Genomic DNA, 25,382 nt, shown 5'->3' on the forward strand with positions numbered 1-25,382 from the left:
TATAAAGAAATACAAATGGCTAAAAACAGAAGATGTGCTAATGGCACACTAATGACTAAAGGAAACAAAAGCTAACACCATGAAATAATCATTTATCACCTAACAAAGTGACAAACATTGAAAAGATTATGGTTTGCATTCATTGTGGAAGGCAATTTTATAATGTCAAAAAAATTCAAATTCTATCTATCTAGAAGATAATTGGAAATACTTTTGCAAATTTATAAATCAATGTGCAATTGATGCATTTAGTTGCCATAATCAACATAATTCATACTACGTAAGAGTAAGGCCAATACAAGAATAATCTGTGACTACTGATGTGCAAAGCTGTCCACCATATTGTGTGAGCAGTGAAAATAGGTGCAAAAAATGAGCATAATAGTAGAACTTAACAGGGCTACCATTGAAACTGGGTCTCAGAGTATCCAAGTTGCCCCAGGTGATCTAAACATCTTCAAATCCAAGAAGCATGCTTTTAGAAGCAAGAGAGGTAGACAACCCCTTAATAGTGCTTACCCTTAAAGTGTTAGTAATAGTGTGTGAGCATTATTTGTTTGTCATTTGGAAAGCAATAGAATAGATATTTTGTTCTTTTCTTGGTTTAGACAGGATTTCAATGAAAAGAAACAAATCACCTTTGAAAAAATTATTGGCCACAAGAGGGCATCAGATAATCTTCCAACTTCCAGCTGCGAGTTGTATTTGAAAATAATTTCCCTTCTCCATGAAAAGCATTAACGGTTAGTTTAAATCACTGCTTTTTCTATGCATCTACATGTGGAAATTACCATAGGTAATGAAGAACTTTAACTATGCCATAATTATTATACACAAGATATTTCTTAGAATTATTTTTGTTATTAAAACTAACGCCAATTTAGAAAACAAATAGCTAAAAGCAGAGGAAAGATCATTAAAATCGCCCATAACCCCTCTAGCAAAGATAACCACTGCTAATATTTTAGTGGATGGGGAATGTTTAAAAGAGGGAGCTTTTAATTTATATTCTCCCATACTGTGTTATGACATGAAATATATTCATTTTATGGTTATGCAATTGGAAAATGTGGAACATTTTATTATGTCACTGATTTATTTTAAACACGGTTTTAATAGTTTCATACTATTCATACGTATGTGCCTTGATTTAACCCATTTTTATCATTAGATATTAAGCTACAGATCTCTTTTGGAAATGTCTTCAATCATATATCTAAATATAACTACCTTTGTTGAGGGTGGGGTGGGAGAAGGATAATTTTCCTTTCAAGTTCATAAATAGACAAACAGAACTGCCAACTTTTTGAAATCATACACAGAAAATTATAGATGATACATTTTTTAGGGTCAAATTGATAAGTAAAGCTGTAGAGTTCAACAGAAACAGCTAGCATGATTGACTATTTGTTTCACTAAATTCAGTGGAAAAAATTGTTTTTTTTATCTTAGATCATTCATCAAATGCTTTTTCTAAAGAAAGGAAGTAAAATTTACTGATTAAAAATGAAAGTAAATTTTAAAAATTTGAACTTTGTCTAAAGGGACTAACATAAAAAATGTAAAATTCACTTTTGTCATCTGTGTTATTAATAAGTGAAACCTCACTATTTCATGTTTCCTAATATTGCCCAATGATAAGACTGACCACACTTAAAATCTGATACTGATAGCTAGTAAGATCCTTTGGTAAATAATTTTTTTAAAATACCAGTTGTGACTGGCCAGTGTGGCTCAGTGGTTGAGTGTCGACCTATGAACCAGGAGGTCATGGTTCGATTCCCAGTCAGGGCACATGCCTGGGTTGCAGGCTCGATCCCCAGTGTGGGATGTGCAGGAGGCAGCCAATCAATGATTCTCTTTCATCATTGATGTTTCTATCTCTTCCTCTCCTTTCCTCTCTGAAATCAGTAAAACATATTTAAAAAAATACTAGTTGTGATGCTTGATACTCACTGTGAAATCTGGAGAGGAACACACACACACACACACACACACACACGCACGCACGCACGCACGCACACACACACAAGCACACACAAATACAGGAACTTGAATAGGGATTTGGTATGCAAATTTACAGTAAAACTCCTCTTCCCTGACACAATTAGGAGTGCCAAACAAGTTTAAATAGAAAACCATTAAAAATTATATATCCCTTAAACATTTTTAAGTGTTTAACATTATTTGATATACTTTCAGTCACCAAATTTTTGATGTGGAATTAAGAATTTTTCTTAGAATATGGGTCTATTGCTAGGAGTGTTTGTTTTCCTCATAACATCCATCCACAATATATCCATGTTGATTTAAACTGTGCTTTCTTTGCAGTGAGTGAAACAATATATTCTTAAAGCAATGTGCCAGCAGAATAATTTCCTCAGATATGTTGTCTTTACCATATCTAGGACAGTTGATATGCACAATTTACTCAAATTAGGCAATCAGCAACCGAACTAGCTTAAACAGGCTTGGCACCAAACAAAGCAGACTCTTGTCCATGATACACCCCACTGGGGCCACCACGGGCATGCCTAAGAAGAGTGCAGCTATCGATGCTCCGTGTGCCCTGGGCACTGGTGCGCACTTTGCAGAAGGAGCTGAAGGCACTGGGGAGGCGAGGCTGCTCTGTTTCACTGGCCTCCTCCCAAGCTGGTGCAGCTGGGAGGGAGTGAGAGGTGAGAGCCGCACACTCTAACTCTTCCCTTCTTTCCTTTATTATAGTTCACTCAAGGCCGGGACTGCCAAGGACTCAAGGTTCATAGAAAAATAGTGGACCAGGAAGCAGGAGACCCGGATTCTGTTCCTAACAGGGGCCTTGGGAAATCAAAACCTTCCTGGATCTTGATTTGTTTCATAAAATGATATTGAACTAGATAACATAGCCTATGGATATTTTGTTTTGTTTTTTACAAAATTTGAACTGCCTTATACATTTTCACTTAAAAATATCACAAATCTTTTGCCCATAATATTACAAGAAGCTTAAATCACATAAACATACTCATAAAGCCCTACTGGGCTATTGTATAGTGAGTGCATTTTTATCTTGTCCTGGACATAGCAATAGTATCTTTTATTTTATTTATATTTTTATTGATTTCAGAGAGGAAGGGAGAGGGAGAGACAGAAACATCAATGATGATGACTGGCTGCCTCTTAGACGCCCCACACTGGGGATTGAGCCCACAACCCAGGCATGTGCCCCGACCAGGAATCGAACTGTCATCTCCTGGTTCATAGGTCTACACGCAACCACTGAGCCATGCTGGCCGGGCGCAGATAGTATCTTTTAGTTGGAAGGACAGAGATGATGTTTCCTTTCACAGAATTATTTCACTTTGTGTTGTTTCTATGAACAAATAAAATGTCCCCTCCTTGTCACGAGATGAAAAGACTGGTGGAGGTGGATGAGGACTGATTTCCCACCAGGTTGCAAATCATTGGTATGTGCTGTTACCATACTCTCTCCTCTCAGAATTGCAAGGTCATTCTATTGTTCCCTGGAAATGTTCTCGCTGTTGACAGTTCTGGGCCTACATGAGAGGGAAAATGCCCTACTTAGCAACATTCAAACAGCACACTGCCGGCAGCCAACATTCAACTTGGAATAGTGTGTGACGGCTGACCTAACACGTGACCTAGAGACACATCTTGTTTTCAAGTGCAAGATAACTAATTGTCTTCATTACTTTAGTTTGTGCTGATTCCATAATACTGCTTTGGGCAAGAACTCCAGAAACTTGAAGAAAACAAAGATAAATTAAGAAACACACTGTGATGGGAACACATGTGGTGATGGCTGGACTGGAACACAGCCAGAGCCGCTGTAATTATCAGCCAAGATTCCTGAGAATCTATTGTGTCCAACATTGAGATGTAAAGATGCTCCTCTGCCTTTGAGAAATCACACCTGCGGAGGAGAGGAGACAAGCACGGCAACAGACAGGTGATCCTCAGGTCCCCTTGAGGAACAGTTTAGGAGGGATTAGGATTGCATGGTCAGTAGGGAAAGACCATTCACAGAGTCAAAGAAAAAGGATAACCTGGCCCCCAAAAACCCAAACCTTTTATTTTATATCACAAAGGGCTAATTTTATATTTAAGAGCTCCAAATTAGCAGAATCTATAATAATAAAAGCATAATATGCTAATTTGACTGGATGTCCTTCTGGACGACCTTCCGGATGAAGCCGGGGCTGCAAGGGAAGGCCGGGTCCCGGGTGCCTGCCAGAGGCTGGAGGGAAGCCCAGGTCCTGGTGGCCAGAGGGAAGCCGGTGCCGGCACCCAGGGGAAGGAAAGCCTACTCTTGCACAAATTTCATGCATCGGGCCTCTAGGAGTAATATAAAAGAAAAATGGGCAAAGCACACGAACACAGTTCTCAAATAGTTTTTAAACATAAGATGATCAACTGGACAAATAACAAGAGAATTTTAAACCATGAAATAATTTTCTTCCCAGAGATCAAGAAATTGAATAAGAGTACTGGTGAAGATTGGGGGTGAGATAAGCACTCATCCATTGCAAGCATAGGCTGCTACAACATGTACAAAGCTATTACAATAAAAGCTATCACAATACTCTACAATCAGCACCTCCCTTTCTAGAAATGTAAAGACACAGCCCTAACCGGTTTGGCTCAGTGGATAGAGCGTCGGCCTGCGGACTGAAAGGTCCCAGGTTCAATTCCGGTCAAAGGCATGTACCTTGGTTGCGGGCACATCCCCAGTAGGAGGTGTGTAGGAGGCAGCTGATCGATGTTTCTCTCTCATTGATGTTTTTAACTCTCTATCCCTCTCTCTTCCTCTCTGTAAAAAAAATCAATAGAAATATATTAAAATACACACACACACACACACACACACACATCGTTATGTATACAGGAACACAACTCTTGTAATTTTACTCATTATATCTAAAAAGGTGGGATCAATTTAAATGGGCATCAATTGGAGACTGTTTAAATAAATTACAGAGTATCACTGTGATGTAAATATTAGTTTTGAAAACAAGTAAGTTAGGTAGATGTATAGACGACAGAAAACAGATAACATAGACACAGAATAATCTCAGAGGATTTGTTAAGTTAGAAAAACCATGTAGCCCAGCTGGTGTAGCTCATTGGCTGAGCACTGACCCATGAATCAGGAGGTCACTGGTTCAATTCCCAGCCAGGGCCCAAGCCGATTGTGGGCTTGATCCCCAGTAGAGGGTGTGCAGGAGGCAGCCAATCCTCATCGATGTTTCTCCCTTTCCTTCCTCTCTAAAATCAATAAAAACCTATTTTTTTAAAAAAACAAAAAACAACCCAGTATGTATACACCAGTGTAAGTATGGTAGTGGAGGGCCAGTTGTAAAAGTCTCAAACCTAAGAGAGAAACAGTCACTGACTTCACTCCAGACCTACTCAGAATCTGAGGGTTTTAGAAATTTCTTTTACTTCTCCAGGTTTTTATAACTAGGAGATGGTGTTGTTTAAGTTGACTCCTACGGAGGCAGGTCACCCCATCCTGTATTTATGCAAATTAACTTTTCATGTCATGTGCAGACTTTCTCACCACACACGCCCACTCACTTTTTCTTTTGGGGAACAAACAAGTTGTCTTGCAGAACATATGATGTGAACTTATTGAATGCATACTTGCCCCTAGTGCCATTTCTTTCCTAAAAATTCACTCAGTACGTACTGAGCAATATGCCAGAGTTAGGAACTGAGGATATTGGGGAATAAACTAGGGGATCTAGTAAGCATGTTCAATAATTAGAACACAAAAGGTTTTGTGCCATAAAAGACATGCATTGGCCATACTGAGGGCCCAGACACCCCTCTAAATTAGCATGTGAGTGAGGGGCAGGGGTGCGGATCAGGAAAAATGACTCAAAGGACAAGTGTTTGGATTTACACGGTATGAAACCCCAGGCCCCCAGCAGGTGTGCAAAGGTGCACCTAAAGGTGTGGAGAAAATAAACCGGAGAGAAATGGAATGGACCACGAGGTCCCTTTTAGATGAGATTATGATGGCCTGGATTTTAAGATGGTCAGAGTTACATTTTAAGAACCAATCCACTAGGCCAGGGGTCAATGACTCAGGGCAAGGCAAGATCACACCGGCTTCTAGTACTTTGTTGGGGACTGACATCAGGTTTTACTCCTGTGATTTCCTGCACCTTCTCCCACCCTCTCCGTTCTCCATCCGAGTTAGAATATTCACAGCTCAGCAGTGAAATGAGAAGCAAACTGATCAAGGAGCTAGTTAGGATTCTTGGTTCACTAGACCGAAATTTATTTCTTGGTTCTTCATTAACTCCAGGAATTTTTCTTCTTCTGTAGTTACTTTAGGATAATTTTCCCCCCAAAGTTATTAAATTTAGAAAAGTAATTCAAATAACAAATCACATTTGATTTATACTTCAGAAATACCAGCAAGAAAAATGGAGCTGAGTTGGGACTGCCTTTCTAATCTCTCACTGTTGCCTTCATTGCATTTAGAAATTACATTTGTTTATGCCTTAGACTTTAAACCACTTTTATTTAATAACAATCGACTTATATTAAATTTTGTTTCATCAGTTATGCCATTTGGTATTTAATTAACCAGAAATAGGATCTGGCCTTTAGAGCTGCAAGATTAAAATATGGTCTAAATGAAAGGCATTAAATTATACTCAGTAGGCCCTGACCAGTTTGGCTCAGTGGATAGAGCGTCGGGCCGTGGACTGAAAGGTCCCAGGTTCAATTCTGGTCAAGGGCATATACCTTGGGTGCAGGAGGCAGCTGATGGATGTTTCTCTCTCATTGATGTTTCTAACTCTCTACCCCTCTCCCTTCCTCTCTGTAAGAAGACAACAAAAAAATATATTTTTTAAAATTATACTCAGCAGTGTCAGTAGATATTTTATTGTAATCTTGGGTCCTTAAAACTCTGTGTATCATCATCAGCATCCCAGCTACAAATGCAAAGCCTTTTTCACTGAATCAATTCTAGTTCTTTAAGAGCCTCCAACATCCCCTGGGACGTAGGTATTTGTATCCCCATTCTAAAGCACTAGGAAACTGAAGCCAAGTAAAGCATCTGGTAATGAGAGGTGTTCAAACACGTCCGACTCCAAGGCCTATGCTCTTCTCCTTTAAGCCTCCCAGTAGAAAACTTCACGTCAGTATAAACCAGTTGTTCTCAACCTGGGGGGGAGGGGGGAGGGTAGACATTTGGAAACACCCTGGGAGACACGGTGTTTGGTTGTCACATCTGGGGAGGGAGGCGTTCTGCTGGCACCCCGTAGGTAGAGACCAGGGATGATACTAAACAACCTGCAATGCCTAGGACGCTCCCCCACAACAGAGAGTTACCCAGCCCAAAGTGCTAAAGTGCCAAGATTGAGAAACTAGAGGGTAAACAACATTCCTCAAAAAGTCTTACAGACCTACTACTACCCCCATCCTGTTTTGTTTTCTGAAATCAATGTTGAGGGTCAATGAAAATAGCTTTAAACCAGAACCAGATGTGTTTAATACATACATGCATGCACATTTTTAATGCAGCTGAGAAGCGCCTTGAGTTTATACTGTAAATCACTGTGGAGTGATCACAGAACTTTGAAGGTTTCAACCTCAAATATTATGGTATATACTGCATATAGATGTAGGGTGGGGAAACACATGTATGCTTTATGTTTCCATTGATGTGTGATTGTTCTGATCTTTATTGTGTTTAATAATGGATGCAAAGGGTGTGGGGAAAGAAGCCCTGACTCAGAAAGCAGGGAGAAACATCATATTGAAACTTTATAAGTAGACATTTTTTTTTTTTCAAGCACAATGAAGCCACACCATGAGGCAGAAAACTACTTTCTTAATTTTATTTGAAAAGTACACAAGGTCACAAAGCTAGAGCAAGTTCTTGCTTTTTTAACCAAATTTGTTCTTACAAAGTTCAAAATCTGCACCATTGGATATTTAAGCCAGAAACTTTAAATACAAAAATCACCTTTGAAACTGACACTATCAATTCTCTACTTGCATATGTGAAGTGTCAAAATATTTTTTTTCTCAGTAGTACAAGTTTATTTATTACAAATGTTCACAGTAAGGGATGAGAATAAGTGAATCAGTGAATTGTGGTTCTCTTGACACTTGTGTCATTAAATACGTTAGTAGAAAAATGCAAAGTTCTTCCTTGATTGGAGCGTTTAGTGTTCGTGACCAACACCAATCCCAACAGGTACTTTCCCCTCAAATTACAAAACAGGGTATTTTGTAAACCTTGATTAACAGTAAGAAGCCAGATACAGCAAATATTGCTGGTGTTACTATCCATAAGATAACATATTTGCTGGTGTTACTCATAAGATAACATATTTGCTGGTGTTACTATCCATAGGATAAGCAGAACTGCAATTCACAAATTTATTATTCTTCCCTGTTTCCATAACATGAATAAGTAGAATCTGTGCTCAGTTATGGACCATATTTTAGTGTCAAAATAGGCAAACAAGTAAAAAATCCAACTGCAGAATATGTTGCCTTTATTGCAAGACTATCCAAAGGCATTTGAAATATTAAAACTTGCCCAGAACATTTATACTACTAAACACAGAATATTACAAAGATGTATGTACATATATATATATATAATATATAATGTCACAAGCCACTAAGAAGTTAAAATGGTGTCAACGTTTTCTACAAACTACTCCTTACACGACACGTCAAAGCATTAAGCACATAATATGGACCTTTTCTGTTCACACGGGAATAAGGGGTCTGAAAGCCCTAAACACTGTGGAGGTGAAAAGAGATTAGGAAAAACTTGAAACATTCACATAACTTCAGATTCACATGCTGCACGCACACAGAAAGACAGAGAATGGTTATTTTAAAAAGCCATCCATTATAGAATTTGATGTCTAACTTCATGCAACGAGTTCTTTTTATATTTAATCAAAATGTTTATTTGCCCCTTTACTTGCTCCTAATTTATGAAACTCTGTTTTGAAAATTATCTTTTTCATAAAAATCAGATATTAGTTCATACCAATAGTCTAATTGTGTTTCTTGAATTAACCTCCCCCTACGACACACTCTGGCTGTATTTCCATTGTAACAACTCCAGGGCAGATTTTTATTTTTGTTGGCCTTCTAACGGGAATATTAGAATATAAACTACACATTAAAGCACAGAACTACGTCCTCTAAGGTACCACTGCTTCTCAAGTTATCCTGTGTAACTCAACAAAATGGTATTGAGCCTCTTAGGTGTAAAGTGGAATTGTAAGGTGTAAAATTGCTTTTGCCTCGAAGACGCAGTGCTATCTTTGGCTGATGCTGTTAAGCTCCAATGGCAATGCTTGAATAGCAAGTTTTGTTGAATTGCTTGATGATTACCAATAATTCCAGAACAGATATCTGATCTCTGGTTTAAATGAAATTATCAGTGAGAACCCCTTAGTGGGTCAAGCAGAACTACCTGACTTCTGGATTAACTGAAATTTACAATGAGAGCAGCTGAAGACGTAGCCTAAACCTGAATTCTGTCCTCTAAATGTCACCACGCCCAATAGGTCTGTACAGGATACACAACTGATTTTTTGTGAGGTTGTTTCTTAGGACACAGGTGCTTCTGGAAGAGATTCTGGCTTATTTGTAGCTAAATCCTAGACCAACTACAAAGTCTCAGGCAAGGAAAGCCTTACATGTGTCTATTTTTTGTAGTAATTTCTACTTAGATTGATAGCATAATCTTCAGTGCATGAAAACTAATAAAGACCAAAAGTTGTTTCTTAGAGTTTGTGCTGGTATTTCTTAGTATTACTGTATGTACATTTGTATTCATATAAAACAGACCAGACATCTGGAGTTCAAAAATAGTTACTATTATAAAATCAGAAACACAGCCAGAGTGTTGGGGATGTTGGAATGTTAGTCTTTATGGATAACAGAGTCTGTTAATTTGCATACAAAAAAGAACAGAAAAGAGGAGGCAAGATTGAAGTCTGAGGATAGAAAGGTGTCACAGTGATGCATTTTTAGGAACAGTACCTTCACCTCTAAGCACCTTTCAGGTGATAGCTAGCTCATAGGCACCAGAAATTCATAATAGAAATTAAATGACCCAAAAGGCACAAATGAAACTGTTAACACAAGTATAAAAGCAATATTGTGTGAGGTTAAAACCCTATTTAAAAAAGGCTTCCGAATACGTAAAACCGTACACTAATTCATTACACAGACATTCCGCTTAAATTTACCATTAAAAAGTGTACACAATACTCTTACTAACCAGAAAGTTATGCCAACATTAATTTCTAATGCCGCATGAACCACCACAGCACCCAAAGAGATGAACAGAAACCAACTCCCTACAAAATCGAGGGAACAGGTTTTAGAGCTAGTGAAATAATTTATTGCAAGACCTTACTTCCTATAAAGAAACTGCTGGCTCATTCTACTATATCCACACTCCCTTGCAATCTTAAGGGAAATACAATAAATGTACTTTCTACTAAAACAGTATTTAACACATTTGGCAGTTGGGAGTATTCCTTTTACTCCCTTTCCTTTCTTCTTCTTCTTCTTCTTCTTTTTTTTTTAAGAATAAATCACTTTCACAAAACTAGGACTCAAACTTTTCAAAACTCAACTGGATTTTCTGCAACTGCACAGACAGGTTGGCAGTGGAATAGTAACTGCGTTCTCCCAAGTCTGGAAGGCAGAATTGCAAAGGACACTGACGAGCTTACAATGCGCTCCGTCATTCCGAGCCTATGAAGGAACATCCTCCAGAAACTGCATTCAGGAAGGTAGACTTAGGATTCCATGTTTCTGGAATGTATAACATGCAACACCATCCAAAAACGACAACAACAAAATGCTGAACTTTTTAAAATTTGGAACCAATAACTAGGGAATTTCAATCTGTATCTGTCCAATAATAAATGTTATAATTTTTTTCTTAGTAGAAAAATATCACCTAATGCAGAGAGCCAGTATGTGGTTGGGAACTGCAGGATTCCCCATCCTTGCTCTGGCCGGTCTCTGTTCTGGAGATCACCCCAGATTGCTCATCGCTGAAATCCACCCTCACTACCATACCTAGTGTCATCGCTCTTATGTAGTGACAGCAAAGTTGCTAAATAAATCCATAGGTGCTCCTTTACTTTAGCATGTAAAAGAGCTTACTATGCCTCTGTTGCCTGTTGCCAATAGTCCATCAATCAAATGCTTAAGCAATCATTCCATAGACAAGGCTTATGCATGACCTGAAAGTAGAACTAGTAATTTCTAGAACCCTGTAGAGTGTTTTTATGTTACTAGAGCTATTCCAAACACATTTAGAGTTTTCAAAGAACAAACATAAAGGACTATAAGAATTTTTTGCCATGAATGCTTCTTTGCCAATTTTGGGTCATAAATTAATTAAGAAAGGCATCCTAAAAATAATGGCAGGAATGAAAAAGTACTACTTTTTAAGATGATTCAAGTATCAACTTGGTGTGCATGTAAGTTCACCAATATCTTCTCCTATGATTTCATATCCAAAGTGCTACATATTACTAAGTATGGGTAGTTAGAAACTGACAAAATCAACTTCTTTAAGAAATCCTTTTCAGATGGCAAATTTGTCTTTAGTAACTTTAATGCCTATACTACTCCGATAAAAACAAACACAACTTTCTGAAGTATGTTTCTTACAGTTTTTGGTTCACTTTTTGATCTACTGAGGCTGGTAGCAAAATTTAGAACAAAATAGGTTTTCCTATTTCAAAAGAAGAAGAGAAGTGTGGAGCACGGAGGTGAGAGGTTCGGAGGCCCTATACTATAGACCCGTCCTTGCTCTGGGCTGGAATCATCACCGGCACCGCTCCCATCCTACTGAGATTAGGGGCAGCTACCTTAGCGGGCGGGAGAGTCGGACTCTGAGGAGCGCGTTCAAAATCTTCACTTGGTACTTGGTTATACTGAGTCTTGGAATAGCCCTCCATGTTGGAAGGGGACATGGATCCCAGGGATGAGTGATTGCTGCCGATGTAGCTTCTGGCTGTGGATGTCCGGCTCTTGGGGGGAGGCACGTCTTCCCTGGAAAGCAAAGATCCCAAAATAATCGAAAGAATGAGTTTCTAGAAACCTACAATTGTGTAGCCTATGAATCATGGGTGAGGGCTATCTAAGCATGAAGTATATAGAAGTGTGTGACATACAAAAAAGCAAGACAATTTATATATATAAAAGCCTAAGTGACTGTTTCAACTGGTTGCTATGATGATGCACTGACCACCAGGGGGCAGACACTCAACACAGGATGCACCCTGGTGGTCAGTGCACTCCCACAGCCAACCTCTGGTGGCCAGCCAACCTCCCGCGGTCCCTTCCGGTTGGCCGGCCTCAATTGGCCCTGGTGGCCCCAATCACTGGCCAGGCCGAGGGACCCCACTTGTGCATGAATTCGTGCACTGGGCCTCTAGTAAAGTATAATGTCACAAACTGTATATTTGTCCCTTAGTTATCATTTACAGAATATAGAACTTCTCATATACTGAAAGGCAGTATTTACAAAAATTTATGATTTTATAATGTCTTGTAAGAAACAAACCTCAAATATGTTCATATTCCAGTATAACTCATCAAGATAATCTCATTACAGTCATGTAACACTTTATCCTATATAATAAAAGGTTAATATGCAAACTGTCCCCTTGACCAGTTCGACTGCGAGTTTGACCAGGGGCTGGGGCCGGCTGGCCAACCACCCGTGGCCCCTCCCCGCAGCCAGCCCCACCCTGATTGGGGGCAAGGCTGGCTGGCCAACCGCTGGTGTCCCCTCCCCCTGGCTGGCCCACCTGGACCCCACCTGTGCATGAATTCGTGCACGAGGCCTCTAGTAGTTACTAAAGCACTATCACCTACAGATATATTTCTACCAAAAGAGAAAAAAAATCCTTTTTGCTACTAAAGTTACTGACCTAAGACCTTAGCTGAAAACAGCAGATTCCAGTCTGCAAAAAAACAGGAATTCAGGCAGAAGAATTTTCACACCAAGGACTGAGTTACATCTGGTGCATTTTAAAAATGCAAGTGCCCAGATCCTACCTCATACCTACCAAATGTCAATTTCCTGGATGTTACTCAGTCACATGTTATTTCTTAAAGCTCAATAATCGAACATACACTTCTAGTTAAGATCTTCTGGTTTAGAATATTTTGTTAAAAATCACACTACCAATAGTTCTGTCACTTGATGTAATTAGGTCTTTTTTCTTTCTTTTTTTTGGAGTATGCCATATCTGTACTTGATTTGGAGAGGGCGAATGGTTTTGAGATAAGTTATTTTGTAGTGGTTCTTAAAATAGGATCCAGAACTGGAGAGGGACTGGGGGCACGGCCTAATGGAGGTTGATTGGATCTACACACTTGCCAGGGAAAGTGAGAGCTTTCAGATGTGTTGAAGGGAAGAGCTTTAGCTTGTATCCAGTTCTCACAGGGGCAAATGTTTCGGATGGTTAAGAGAAGTAATGCTTTAGACATAATAAATTTAGTACACTACATGTCAATCAACTCTGGTGTCACTGAATTACCTGATATCATGATGAACTTCCTTTTCATATTTTTCTTCCCGGCGCTTTTTATGGCAGCAAAAGATGATCACGCAGATGAGCATGAGAGCAAGCAGAGTTCCTATAATAGCTCCTGCAATTGTTCCAGCTCTGTTGGATGCTAGAATAAGATGTTCATAAGTAAATAATGGTAAAAAACAACACCACTCTATCTAGTCGTATTGGAGGTAAGGATACACACTGGCAGACTGATCTCATTGTATACATTAACTATAGTAGGTCCTTGGGTTACGGCGGAGATCCGTTCCTACTGGGCGATGTAACGCAATTTTCGCCCTAAGTCGGAACCCACCTCCATAAGCACCTACGTCACTCACATGGAGCACATACACAGCCATAATGAAGTGAAACAGTGAAACAAATTTAAAAGAAAGATAACAATTCCTGACCTTTACTGTGGTAGATAAATAATAAAAAAACATAAAGCACACATGTACACAAATCGAAATGACGGAACTTTTTTTTTTTTTAATAAATAAATGGGAGATGGCGATGTAACCATGAAACAACATACGTCGAGTCCGACGTAACCCGAAGACTGTCTGTATAAGAAACTAATTAGCTTTTGGTCCAAGGAAAAAATCCACTAAAAGAACTTTCTTTTGAACCGTATAATCTATTTTATGTATTAATTTCAAGGAATCGAACTGTGACTTCCTGATTCATAGGTCAATGCTCAACCACTGAACCACACCAGCTGGGCTGTATAATATATATTAAGCATAAATGTGATCAAACCAGATTAAAAGAGTTTAATGTTCCCAGCTATATGAGCTGGCATATAAGAATGTTCCAAATAGCTTATCCTTACAATGGCTAAATATGGTATAAGAGTTGACTTGACAACACTCATGTTCTTCATGTTGCTACAATAATGAAGGTTTTTCTAATAAAATACAGTTTTTTTCTTCCCGTGACTCAGGAAAGCTACTAACCAAGCCACAGAGTGCTCTGCTCACAGTTTGCATCCACTTGGCCTCAATACAGCCTTGCTGACTGAATGGGGGGAGTGGGGGGTCCGGGGTGCTATATAAAGACAGGGGAGCAAACATTATCACCGCCGGCGGAAGGTACTTACGAGGAACAACATCCAGGCGCAGCTGGCACTGGTCAGAGCCCACTCTGTTGCTGACTGTGCACTTGTACGTCCCAGAGTACTCAGTGGTGGCATTTTTGACAGTGATAACGGAGGAAGTCATTTCTACGAAAAGAGAGATGGGGCAGAGGGAAACCCATGTTTGCAGGACTGCTGAGACTGCAGTAAAGGCAAACCCTGCTAGGCTTGACAGTCCAGGCAAAAGTGAGAGAGGCTGAAGCTGGGTGCGGAACCAACGCCAGGCAGGCAAGACACGTGCAGGTCTCCAGAAGGCAAACCACTGCGCTCTGGTTCATTTGTGCAGTGAGATTTGCAAAACCCATTCCACCCGCCCCGTCCCCCAGATGGAAGAAACATACAAAAGAAGTCAGAAGGGGCCATGCAGTTAACCTCTTAACTTGTAAAAAGAAACGGAGGCTCAGAGAAATCCTACTTGGAAGGTGGAGGCCAGTTTGAATAACAGGTCAGTTATAACCATGGTCGGCAAACTGCAGCTCACAAGCCACATGCGGCTCTTTGGCCCCTTGAGTGTGGCTCTTCCTAAGCCTTAGGAGTACCCTAATTAAGTTAGTAACAATGTACCTACCTATAAAGTCTAAGTTTAAACACTTTGGCTCTCAAAAGAAATTTCAATCGTTGTTCTGTTGATATTTGGCTCTGTTGACTAATGAGTTTGCCGACCACTGAGTTATAACAAAGTGAGCAATTGGACTGAACCAGTTTATAACTTTCCAGTTAGTGCCACATGGGCGCTTTTGGTCTATTTTGTAACAGACATACCATGGGTAAATCGCAGTATCTTCAACACTAAGGTAGGCTCATGAAACTTTCAAGATCCAACTCCTTTTAAGTTAGTCATTAGTTTAAGATCATGAACATTTTCTGAAAGTATTATCATTAAAAAACATATACCAAAGAAACCAATTATAGTATCTCAAACAGTGAAACTGTTATAAAAATTTATCTATTTATACTACATGACAGTAAATTGTCTTGGAATCTTGATTGTTCTGTATAGAAAAGGGAGGGTATCTGGGGATGTAACACACACACACACACACACACACACACAGTTAAGTCCATATCTATGGCACACGGTATAGACTGTCTAATCGGCGGTACCTGACATCAGTGCTGTGGGCAGCTTCTGTGAGTTGGACAATTTCTGCCATTCATATTGTAATGGAAGTGAACCTTCCTTGGGTTCACATTTTAGTTTAAAGTCATTTCCAATTTCTTCTGATCCATCCACATAACATCTTGTACCTGAAGGCTTAACTGAGAAGAGAAAATAAATTACAACTTTATACAGAAAAACAGACTTTCTGTTTACAATGATTCTTAAACACCGAGCATGCTGCACAACCATGCTGACTATTATCACACGGTTCTGGTTCGGCGTTGACAAGACTGAATAACTACAATCGGTTATGCAACACCAAACAGGCCGGACTGGGCTCAGGAAGCAGCCGCTGCACAGGGGCGTCTGGCAGCAGCTCAGGCCCGGCTCTGTGTCCCTTATTCCACGGGGCACACCTGGAAAAAGCAGCACGCTGTGGGCTGCGCCTCCTCACACTCAAGGAAGCGTCCTCCTCCATTCCTAACCTCCTCCTCTACCGCACGCCTGACATGGGAGTACGTGTCATGTCACACCTTTCTGGTGCCATTACTGTCCCAATCAGGGGATTATCATAAAAAATGCTGGCCACAGGGTCAATTCACTTGGTACATTACATCAACCCCAAACCACCCGGGGCGCACTGTTACAGATAAAAAGGTAAAGCTGAGGCTATATCCCAGGTCTCCCTGGGTAACTGCTTAGAGAAGCTGCTAACCCCATTTCCTGAAATTCACCCCAACACTGAATTAACACCTTAGTGCTTCGTATTCTCTTGGTGAACTTTACTAAAGCAAAACACACACACAATAAAAGGAACACGTTTTAATAGTGTGGGTTGATCATGTTCAAAACATGTGTTCGCACACCAACACACACACATACCCTCCCCCACACGCACCCCCTACACACACACACACACACACACACACGCACACACCTTGTTGAGCGCCGCCCCCATCCACCCCCAAGCCAGTTCCCTTGTGCTGGGTGCAGCCATCTCGCTCTACCACCCCGGCCCCAGGCGCCACTGGCCGGCCTTCATCAGGATCCGTTAGTTCTGCTGCTGCGAGGGTCATGTGAATGGAATAATACAGTATGTGCTTTGATCTAGCTTCTTTATTCATTGCAAGGCTTTTGACATTGATCCGTGTTTTAAAAATCCATTCTTTTTCACTCTGAGCTGTATTCCACGGACTATAACAAACGTAGTGATCCACTCCTGTCGGTGAACACGGATTCCAGCTCCCGGGCTCCTGTTAAAGCCTAACTCCCTAAGCTCACCAGGGGCAGGGTGTCGTCGGTCAAAATCAGACAGACCGGCCAGTGAGGAAGGGGCTGGTAGGAGCTGTGGGAGGTCACTGGACCAGAGAGGAGGGATCCTGAAGGCTTCCAGGGGAGGCTCAAGGGGAGAGATCGGTTGCGAGTCCGATGCCTTTTCTGGGGCTGGTTAGGAGAACCGGGAGTGACACTGGTGACAAGGGCCATTCAGCAACTGCGCACCCTGCTCAGTAAAGGCTGGGTACAGGGGCTGGGGGCTGGGTACAGGGGCTGGGGGCTGGGTACAGGGGCTGGGGGCTGGGGACAGGGGCTGGGGGCTGGGTACAGGGGCTGGGGGCTGGGTACAGGGGCTGGGGGCTGGGGACAGGGGCTGGGGGCTGGGTACAGGGGCTGGGGGCTGGGTACAGGGGCTGGGGGCTGGGGACAGGGGCTGGGGGCTGGGTACAGGGGCTGGGGGCTGGGTACAGGGGCTGGGGGCTGGGGACAGGGGCTGGGGGCTGGGGACAGGGGCTGGGGGCTGGGGGCTGGGTACAGGGGCTGGGGGCTGGGTACAGGGGCTGGGGGCTGGGGACAGGGGCTGGGGGCTGGGGACAGGGGCTGGGGGCTGGGTACAGGGGCTGGGGGCTGGGGACAGGGGCTGGGGGCTGGGTACAGGGGCTGGGGGCTGGGTACAGGGGCTGGGTACAGGGGCTCGGGGCTGGGTACAGGGGCTGGGGGCTGGGTACAGGGGCTGGGGGCGGCACTGGGGAGGCAGTGGGCGCCTAGAGTTCACTGCAGCCCCACGGCCTTGGGGGAACAACGTCCCCTCTAAGGCTCTGCAGCTGGCTGGCTGGGCCTGTCTTCCCAGCCTGACAGAAGGCACGACTGCTTTTTTCTTTTCTTTTTTCTTATTCTGAGCCGACGTTCACTCTTCCAGTCCTGGGTGGGTTTGTACTCTCTCACTGCTACGAATAAACGTGAATGGGTTTTACAGTGGTGCACAATGGTGAAGAACACTGCTCGAACGCTCATGTGGCTGCTCGTATGCCTTCCTTTTCTCAGCCATTGCTGGATCATCTATGGTCTGAATATCTTTAACTCTAAATGGAACCGTTTCTCCAATTTGGCCAACAAGATCTATCACTTCTTGATAATTCTTCAATTTGGTGGTATTTCTCTCCTTCATCCGTTACTACTTGTACTGTTTTCGAAGGATCAACAGATGCATTTGATGGCATTGCTGATTTCCTAAGCAAATCTGTCTCCTTTTCAGATTGATCCGTTGCCCTGGAGACCACATGAATTGGACATTGAAAGAGGTTTTGCAAATTATTTCATCCTGTGAGTCTTAAACAAGACGAGCTTTGTTCTTCATTTCTTCAAACTACCAATAAATCCTTTATTACATAAACTCGCAGTGGGACATGAAAGCAATGCTTTGTACACCAGTTATCTACTGGTAATACAGCATACTAACCCCAACCTTCATCTTCTCTGCTAAAGATGGCCCTTTCCCATGGACCAAACATACCCCATAATGAACAGTTATTTTAAGTGGCTGCTCAGGACATCCAAGGCCCCACTGGGTTTGAGATCTCAACATCCTCCATCCACAAGAGAACAAGGTTTTTACCAACAATGGTTTCTGAGTGTCGCCTAGGAGTGGCCCACCTACTTTCTGACCCCAACCATGACACCACAGGGAAGATGAACTCTTCACCCATGACACTTGATGGATAGAAAGAAAGAAAACCACACAGGGACAGAGATAAAGTTTTATCCCCTAATGTTTCTTTGGTCCGGGACTCCAGGATCCCTGGCCATTTTCCTCAGAACATTTGCATCCGCGATCATTGGCAGAGCTAGTTCTTCTCAGGTAAGGGCACATGACCATCATCAACCTGTAGGTGGCCAGTGTCCCACCAACTCAGCGACACTGTGCTCCACATAGGGTTTGCATCGTTATCGCTCCATGCTAGTGGCCTATCTGTCTATAGGAAACACACACTAAGTCCCCGTAAGGAACAGGATATACAGGGTGTGGCAAAGGGTTACAGTTGTGAGTATGTGGAACAGAGCTTATTCTTATATAACTTATTAATTATCGCATTATGTTCCATACGAACAACTGTAAACCTACTTTTGCCCCACCCTGTATACTTTCATCACCATGTCATCCATCCAAAAAAGCTCATTTTGCTTGCTCCAAAACACCAATTTCAGGCAAAATCCATGCAAAGATGCTAAAAATCACTGGCCAAAATTTGAGGAGAAAAGAGATATGTGTATACTCTAAAAAGTGGCTCCCCAAGATTTTTTTTTTTAATTACAGAAGGAAAAATCGTAAGCTTTCAGAGGAGAAATCCATCAGCTAAAACTTAAACCGAGTGATCATGATTGTCAATGAGACATGACATCACATGCCCTTGCACGACCGAAGGAAACTCAGGAGACATACACGCCTGTGGTTCTTAGACTTGGTCCTAGCACAAAGGGACTTTAGTAGAAAACTGTGAGATTCAAATTAGGCCTGTAGTTTAGTTAATGGTATTGTCCCAACATTAATTTCTTGGTTTTGATAACTACTATGATTTTGTGAAATGTCAGTATTAGAAGAAATTAGATGATGGGTATACTTTTAGGAACTCCTTAGTATTTTTGAAACTTTCTATAAAACTAAAGTGATTTCAGAATAAAGAATGAAAAGAAAAAGTCCTGCCCTCTACTCATGGCTTCCACATCCCAGCGTTGACTGAGCCACCACACGTCCAGGAAACTGTTTACTGTGAATGCTCTCCTCTTCACAACCCAGCCTGCTTATCCCAGAGGTCTCGGTAACAGGCCCTTTTGGAGTTGTGGGGAAAGGCTCTGGTGTGGCCACGGCACTGGTTCACGCTGCGGGTTCTCCATTCATTCCCCTTTCAGCTTCATGACTGAGCTGCATCCACACGCACGGCTGGTGCATCTGACGGAGCAGGGCGGGCCCTGCCAACACAGCACGGCGCCCCTCACCCCCAGGCAGCCGACAGTCATCCCGGCTCAGGTCCACCCAGCGCATGGAGCTTCATGAGGCAGCTCTGGTTACTCTGCAAACAGCATGAGGGCATCTCCAGGTTTCCCACAAACATGTCAACGTTGACGCAGAGCCTCTCACAGGGAACCAAGCAAGAACCCCACTGGATTACCACTGGTCTGGTCCCTCGAGAGCACTTCACTTTGTCTTTCCTCCACAGGTTGTCTCAGCAGAACTTCAGGAAAAGCTAACAGACGAACATCTGTCCAACTCTCACTCTCAAAGGAAATTGTAGTGGTTTCTCCCACAGCATGACTCATCGGACAACACGGAGGGAGCGCCGCAAGGAGCTGTCCTCTGACTCGGAGACACACTCACGGGATCGGAGCACTAGTCATTAATCAGCACACACTTCCTGCTTCTTCCTCTCACCCCGCATTTAACCCCGGCTCCCTCCCTGGTTTGCATTCAGGGTCTACTTGGCCCTGGTGACTCCCCACACAGCTAAGGAGAGAGGTTACTGAGTCAGTGCCGCCCGCTGATCCATTCCGTGGAACTCAATGTCCAGCTTGTGACGTTTAATGAAACAGTGTCATTCCTCCTTCCCGCAGCCATGGCTGCTGCCCACAGTGTGCCTGACCATACTATTGTCCAAGCTGGGCTCCTTCTGGGATGCGTGCAGCCTGTGCTATGAGGATACTTTCTGTGGAAACCTACAAATTCAACCCAGGACCTGGTCCTACAGAATCTCTCTCTCTCTCTCTCTCTCTCTCTCTCTCTCACACACACACACACACACACACACACACACACACTGAGCTTGTCCACACCTCTTCTGGGAATACATGCCGATCACATCCCTTCCAATGTACCTGCCCCATCAAACAGGGGCTTCACAACAAAAAATTCTGATAGTCTGATTAACTGGTATACTCTGCTTGGGACACCCCGAACCAGTTAAAATTCCAGATAGATCTTAACTCAATGCTTTCTGGAGAGGAAGGCTAAAAGAAGATACACAGTCAGGGTTATAATCCCGGGTATGCCTGGGTCTGAGACATGAGTTCAGATTTCTTCAACTTTTACTTGCTCTCACATTTTTCTAAAAATATATTTTATTGATTTTTTTACAGAGAGGAAGGGAGAGGGATAGAGAGCTACAAACATCAATGAGAGAGAAACATCGATCTGCTGCCTCCCGCACATCCCCCACTGGGGATGTGCCCGCAACCAAGGCACATGCCCTTGACCGGAATCGAACCTGGGACCCTTCAGTCCCCAGGCCGACGCTCCATCCACTGAGCCAAAACAGTCAGGGCTTGCTTTCACATTTATAAAAGAGAAAGGTAATTCCATGTTTCTGAATGTAGACACAGAAAGCTAGAATTTCCAACGCTGCCAGAGTCCTGGCTCCTCATTCAGGTTCACTTGCTTTCATACCAGAAGAAATATTTCAAATGGGTGCCATTTAGAACAAAGTGCCTATACCACCCCCCATCCCACCCCCCGTGTGCCCACTCAATGATGGTGCCAGCAGACAGCCCCTATGTTGCCACCAAGTGTAAGGAAACCTGCGCTCTTGTTCCTGCTCTGAGAAGAGTGATGTTCAAAAGGAGTCTGGAACCCCAAACGCTTAACCCCTTACTAGTTCTCTAAAACAAAGGGAATTTGGTTTCTCATGGGAAGGGTTAAGGGTGTTGGCGCATGAGCACATAATCTAGAGAAGGATGGTAAACTTTGCAGTCTGGAACAGCTTGCAAAAAGTTTACACTTATCTCCTTCTTCACTATCTGAGAGAGCAAGACATCCAAGTGACCGTGTGGCTAATCCCTTCCTTTTGAGGATGAAAAAACTGAGAGGCTCAAGGAGTTAAATGGCTCTGGTGTCTAATGGTCGAATCCCAAGTCAATATTCCTTCTACCATACTCCATCTCCTCCATTCTAAATACAGTGGGGCCTTGACTTACGAGTGTCCCGACTAACGAGTTTTTTGAGATACCAGCTGTCTCTCCGCCGATTTTTTGCATTGAGTTGATAGAGTAATTTGAGTTAACGAACTCCTTAACGAGCTCCTTAATGAGCTCGGTCTCGGAACGAATTAAACTGGTAAGTCAAGGTGCCACTGTACTCTAATTTGTCATCAGAGAAACCTCATTTATTTGCTGGGTAATGTAGTTTGAGAACGTTTACAGTACACATAACAATTTTGAACTGAATGAGATGAAATAGAGATTTAATGACAAGTACATCTCGTCATGTTTCACAAAGGTAGGCTAGAGCCCAGGAAATGAAGATGCTCTTTAATTCTCAGGATAAATCTGAACCAAAAACCAAAACACAAAAACCAAAACAAACCTGGATCCCCTAACTCCTGGCTCAGGGTTCTTTTCCTATATCACAGAACCTCTTCACTTACTTTTAAACCCTTTTATGAATTTCACCAAGAAACTAGTCACTTATTTTTTCTATCCAAAAGAGAAGGCTATTTTTATGTTTTATGTTATTTAAGGACAGAGTTACTTCAGATGTTTCAAATTATTACTCTAAAAAACTAAGCTTTGTCTCACATAAATGCTACTCTCCTACCGTGACAACTCACCCTGTTAATAAGTAACATTAATAAAAATAACTTACCAAGAACTTTCAGCTGAATCTTCTTATTTCCAACGCCAGGGGCTTTTTTCACTTTGCACTGATATGTGCCAATATCTGACAGCTGTAAATTTGTTACATTTATTGACGCATCCCCGGATTTGAGGTCACTACTGGTAAAATGTACTCGTCCTTTTAGATCTGGATAGTAGTCATCATAAATTTTGTCTCCAGAATATAAAATAATCTAAAAGAAAACCAAAGTAAGACAGGAACACAACGATGAAGCAAAAGCTGTGTCACTGACGGAGCTCTAGGCACACCATGCCACGGCAGGACCCCCAAACAGTAAGAACACACAGGCGAGGGAACCACAGCTACGCACAGCACAGGTTAAGGAAATGGAGAGGGATTAATATGATCCTTGAGCGTGGTCACACACTCTCACTGGAAATGGGGACACGAAGACCGAACATGATTAACATGGCCCTGGATTAGAAGTTAGTGAAACTGGACAAGAACACAGAATTGTGAATTTCTATAACTATTTCTCAGAGGCTGCAGTAGGTATGCCAATCAAGTGTCTAAAAGCAAGCACACACCATCACCATCCCCAAAAGAGGGCTTATGATCATTTACCTGTGAAATCTAACAAAAAAACCACACAAAAAAGACATTTTTGTCTTAATACTAAGCTAGAGGGTTAATATTTAATAACTGAGGGTTCTAGACTCTAATAGGTTAAAGTCATAAAATAAACCTCTTAAGATGTGTGCCCAGGGTAACATGATCTTTTAAATCTTCTGTTAGAAGAGCAAAGGCCCTTTCCTAATTCCACTGTGTTTTCTGAGTTTAATGGAAATACCTGAAGGCTAAACTCAGTGGGAAAATAAAATTCTGTGTTAAACCTGGCTTGGAAGAGAATGATAATAGTCATCTCTAAGTATCACTAAATTTAATTCAACACACTTTATAATTTTTCACATGTGCTAAGAAATCCTTCATTTGGGTCATCTGAGACCCAAGAGCCAAAGAGCGGTGGTGCCAAACTCAAATAATAACCAGAAACATGACTATGGTCTATTATAGTCTGCAAATAATTTTTTATCTGAGATGTTAATTATGGAAAAGAGTACAATCAAAAGAAATGTCCTCTGTAGGAATTTATTGAGGGCAGGGACTTGGGTTCCTTTCTGTATTGTCACCTTCCTACCATGTTGACCTAACTCACTCAAGATCTCTTATTTATATATTCAGTGTCTGCTTCGAGGAAGCCCTCAATCACAGTAGACAGCTGAAGGTGCACAGCCGACTTACTCTGTAAACAGGGTCATTACTCTATTTGCTCAATCTTCTCGCCACACCCATGTGTCAACAGCAGTACTAACTCCTCCAAGGAGGCTGCCCTATGTTCCTTTGTATTTAACCATGGGCTCCCCAGAAAGTTCAATCTACAGTATTTTCAATCCCCCATTTTGCTACTCACACACTTTAGTAGTCTTTCGACGAGGGCCTGAGAAATAAGATGTGTCCCCACTGGTAGCGACTTTGTAAACTATCACAGTCTTTTCCCACGGAGACAAGGTTATGAACGGCAGTTAAGAAACGGGGAACTAACAAACACTTACTAGGCAATTTTGGTTTCTCTTCACAATCCTGCAGGATGGTGGTCTTACCCACAGTGATCCTTTAGTTGCAGGGAAGCTGTGACTCTCCCAGATCAGCTTTTACACAGCTAAGATGCAAACCAGATCCCTTTGAGCTGGCACAGTATTTTATTAACATTTCCATATGACTGGTACCCATGTTACACTTGAGGAAACAGAGGCTTCTGGAACATGGGAGGCAGTACAGGACGGCGCAAAGGATAATAAGGTGCAAACGGGGGCAAGTCAGAGAGGCCTGGCTTCAAACCCCAGCGGCAATGCTGCCAGCTGTGTGACCCTGAGAGTGTTCATTCAAATCTCCGGCCTTCGTTTTCTCCTCCTCGTGTGTACAACAATAATTCTCATTTTAGAGTGTTGTTTTAAGGCTGAAATACATATAATTAAAGCATATGAAATACCACAGAGCACAGAGTAAGTACACAGTCGATGGCATGCTGTCTACTGCCTGAAGAGATTATATAAGGAGTAAGGATGGAAATTTCTCCAGCCCAGTGCCCCACCACACTGCCTGCTTATATAAATAAACTAGAGGCCCGGTGCACCAATTCGTGCACCAGTGGGGTCCCTCTGCCTGGCCTGCGGGATTGGGCTGAAACCAGCTCTCCAACATCCCCCAAAGGGTCCCGGATTGCGAGAGGGTACAAGCCAGGCTGAGGGACCCCACCCGTGCCGGGGGGAGGGACCACAGGAGGGCTCCAGGGCATGTCCAGCCCATCTTGCTCAGTCCCGATCAGCCGGACCCCAGCAGCAAGCTAACCTACTGGTTGGAGCATCTTCCCCCTGGTGGTCAGTGCACGTCATAGCGACTGGTCGTCCAATCGACTGTCTGCCCCCTGGTGGTCAGTGCACATCATAGTGAGTGGTTGAGCGGCCTTAGCATATCATCAACATATTACACTTGGATTGGTTGAACAGCCGACCGGTCAACTGGACACTTAGCATATTAGGCTTTTATTACACAGGATTAAAAGGGCACAGCTAATATATAATGTAGCTAAGTTCTATGAAGGCATCCTCTTCTGCACCC

The 25,382-nt window shown here is 42.4% G+C and overlaps 1 protein-coding gene across 3 annotated transcripts in view; it reads right to left on the reverse strand.

Annotated features, from left to right (window-relative positions):
* The window catches only part of CXADR (CXADR cell adhesion molecule), a 60,990-nt gene that overhangs the window by 5,412 nt on the left and 30,196 nt on the right, over window positions 1–25,382 (reverse strand). Inside the window, exons 3-7 of one of the 3 annotated variants that reach the window (XM_081087888.1) lie at window positions 22,731–22,935; window positions 15,829–15,984; window positions 14,689–14,811; window positions 13,572–13,710; window positions 11,892–12,075 (exon numbers count right to left, since the gene is read on the reverse strand). In XM_081087888.1, the coding sequence (XP_080944014.1) occupies window positions 11,892–12,075; window positions 13,572–13,710; window positions 14,689–14,811; window positions 15,829–15,984; window positions 22,731–22,935 (807 nt within the window). Of the gene's footprint in view, window positions 1–10,588; window positions 12,076–13,571; window positions 13,711–14,688; window positions 14,812–15,828; window positions 15,985–22,730; window positions 22,936–25,382 lie in introns of those variants that run through there. The other 2 variants (XM_081087887.1, XM_081087889.1) reach the window with 2 other exon arrangements.

The sequence above is a fragment of the Myotis nattereri genome (assembly GCF_964212035.1).
Source record: "Myotis nattereri genome assembly, chromosome: 3".
In the NCBI taxonomy this organism is placed as follows: domain Eukaryota; kingdom Metazoa; phylum Chordata; class Mammalia; order Chiroptera; family Vespertilionidae; genus Myotis; species Myotis nattereri.